The sequence below is a fragment of the Penaeus monodon genome, chromosome 23 (genome assembly GCF_015228065.2).
Source record: "Penaeus monodon isolate SGIC_2016 chromosome 23, NSTDA_Pmon_1, whole genome shotgun sequence".
NCBI lineage: Eukaryota > Metazoa > Arthropoda > Malacostraca > Decapoda > Penaeidae > Penaeus > Penaeus monodon.
In genome coordinates this window covers 41,266,683-41,267,789 of record NC_051408.1, presented here as the reverse complement: position 1 = coordinate 41,267,789, position 1,107 = coordinate 41,266,683, and the positions used below count along the sequence as shown (strand labels likewise).

At 38.6% G+C, this 1,107-nt stretch overlaps 1 protein-coding gene across 1 annotated transcript in view; it reads right to left on the bottom strand.

The window, feature by feature from the left end:
* The window catches only part of LOC119588083 (rab GDP dissociation inhibitor alpha-like), a gene marked incomplete in the record, with an annotated part of 16,862 nt that overhangs the window by 8,112 nt on the left and 7,643 nt on the right, over window positions 1-1,107 (bottom strand). The window contains 1 exon segment of the mRNA XM_037936790.1: window positions 144-304. Within this exon segment, the coding sequence (XP_037792718.1) occupies window positions 144-304 (161 nt within the window).

The window sequence follows — 1,107 nt, the reverse complement described above, 5'->3', positions numbered from 1 at the left end:
GGCTCAGCCTTACAGCTACTTATTGCATTTACATAAATCTAAATCACTTCTGCACCATACAAACCCCAACAAGGAAGCCCCCATCCTCCCATTCCCCCCCCCCACACACAAAGGAACCCCCCCACAGCCTCAATGTGCCTTACCTGGTGCGGCCATACGACTCTTCTGGTGGGGGCAGGGAGAATTTGGTGAAGAGATCCTCGAGGGGCGTAATGGAAGCACTCTCTCCGCCATAGTATTTGTTGCGGTCCATGTGCAGCACCTTCTTCCCCGACACCGACAACATGCCCGAGATGATGCATTCCTGGGGGGAAAGGGAGATTCATTTAGGGGGTGATTCATCATGCATTCCTGGGGGGAGGGGGGTGGGGAATGGGAGAAATGTTTGATAGAGCAATTCAAGATTTATTCAAGGGGGAGGTGGGGGTGATAAATATGAAGTGGAAAGTTCAACTAAGTAATTGCTTCTCTTGCTTACTTGATTGGCTTTCATTCAGTGGTCTGCTGCTCTCGCGTCAAAGAGCTTTGAGAGGAAGATTACCGAGAGAATGAGAGTGCATTCAATCTTAAACGAAATCACTCTTATCAATGGTGATAAATATAAATATTTATCAAACTTATTCCTATAATACCCTCAAAAATTGGAATCTGACAGCTTAATCCCCGGCTTCCCCACTTCTAAAATACATAATATGTTGAAACCAACGTATAATTTAAAAAATATTCAAAATAGACGAGCAAGAGCTACCATTACTTTCCGTATGGTTTACAAATTTAGTATTTTAAACTAACTCAGCCAATTCCATGCTGATCAACGCATTTCTCATATCATAATTCACATCCTTTCAATCTTGGAGAAAAATATTATTTAGACTTGTTAATACTTTTGCTTAATGATATTTCTGTATTTTCTGATATATCTTCATATCTTATCAACATGCATGTCAAAAAATATATAAAAAAATAATAGAAAAATACATTTACTGTAATATTGGGAATTCCTCCATTAACCATCACAGTAATATGGTATAAATCATAACACTTAAATAAAAGCAATTTAAAACAAACAACCATTCAAACATGAAAAACAAGAACTAAAAAAGAAAA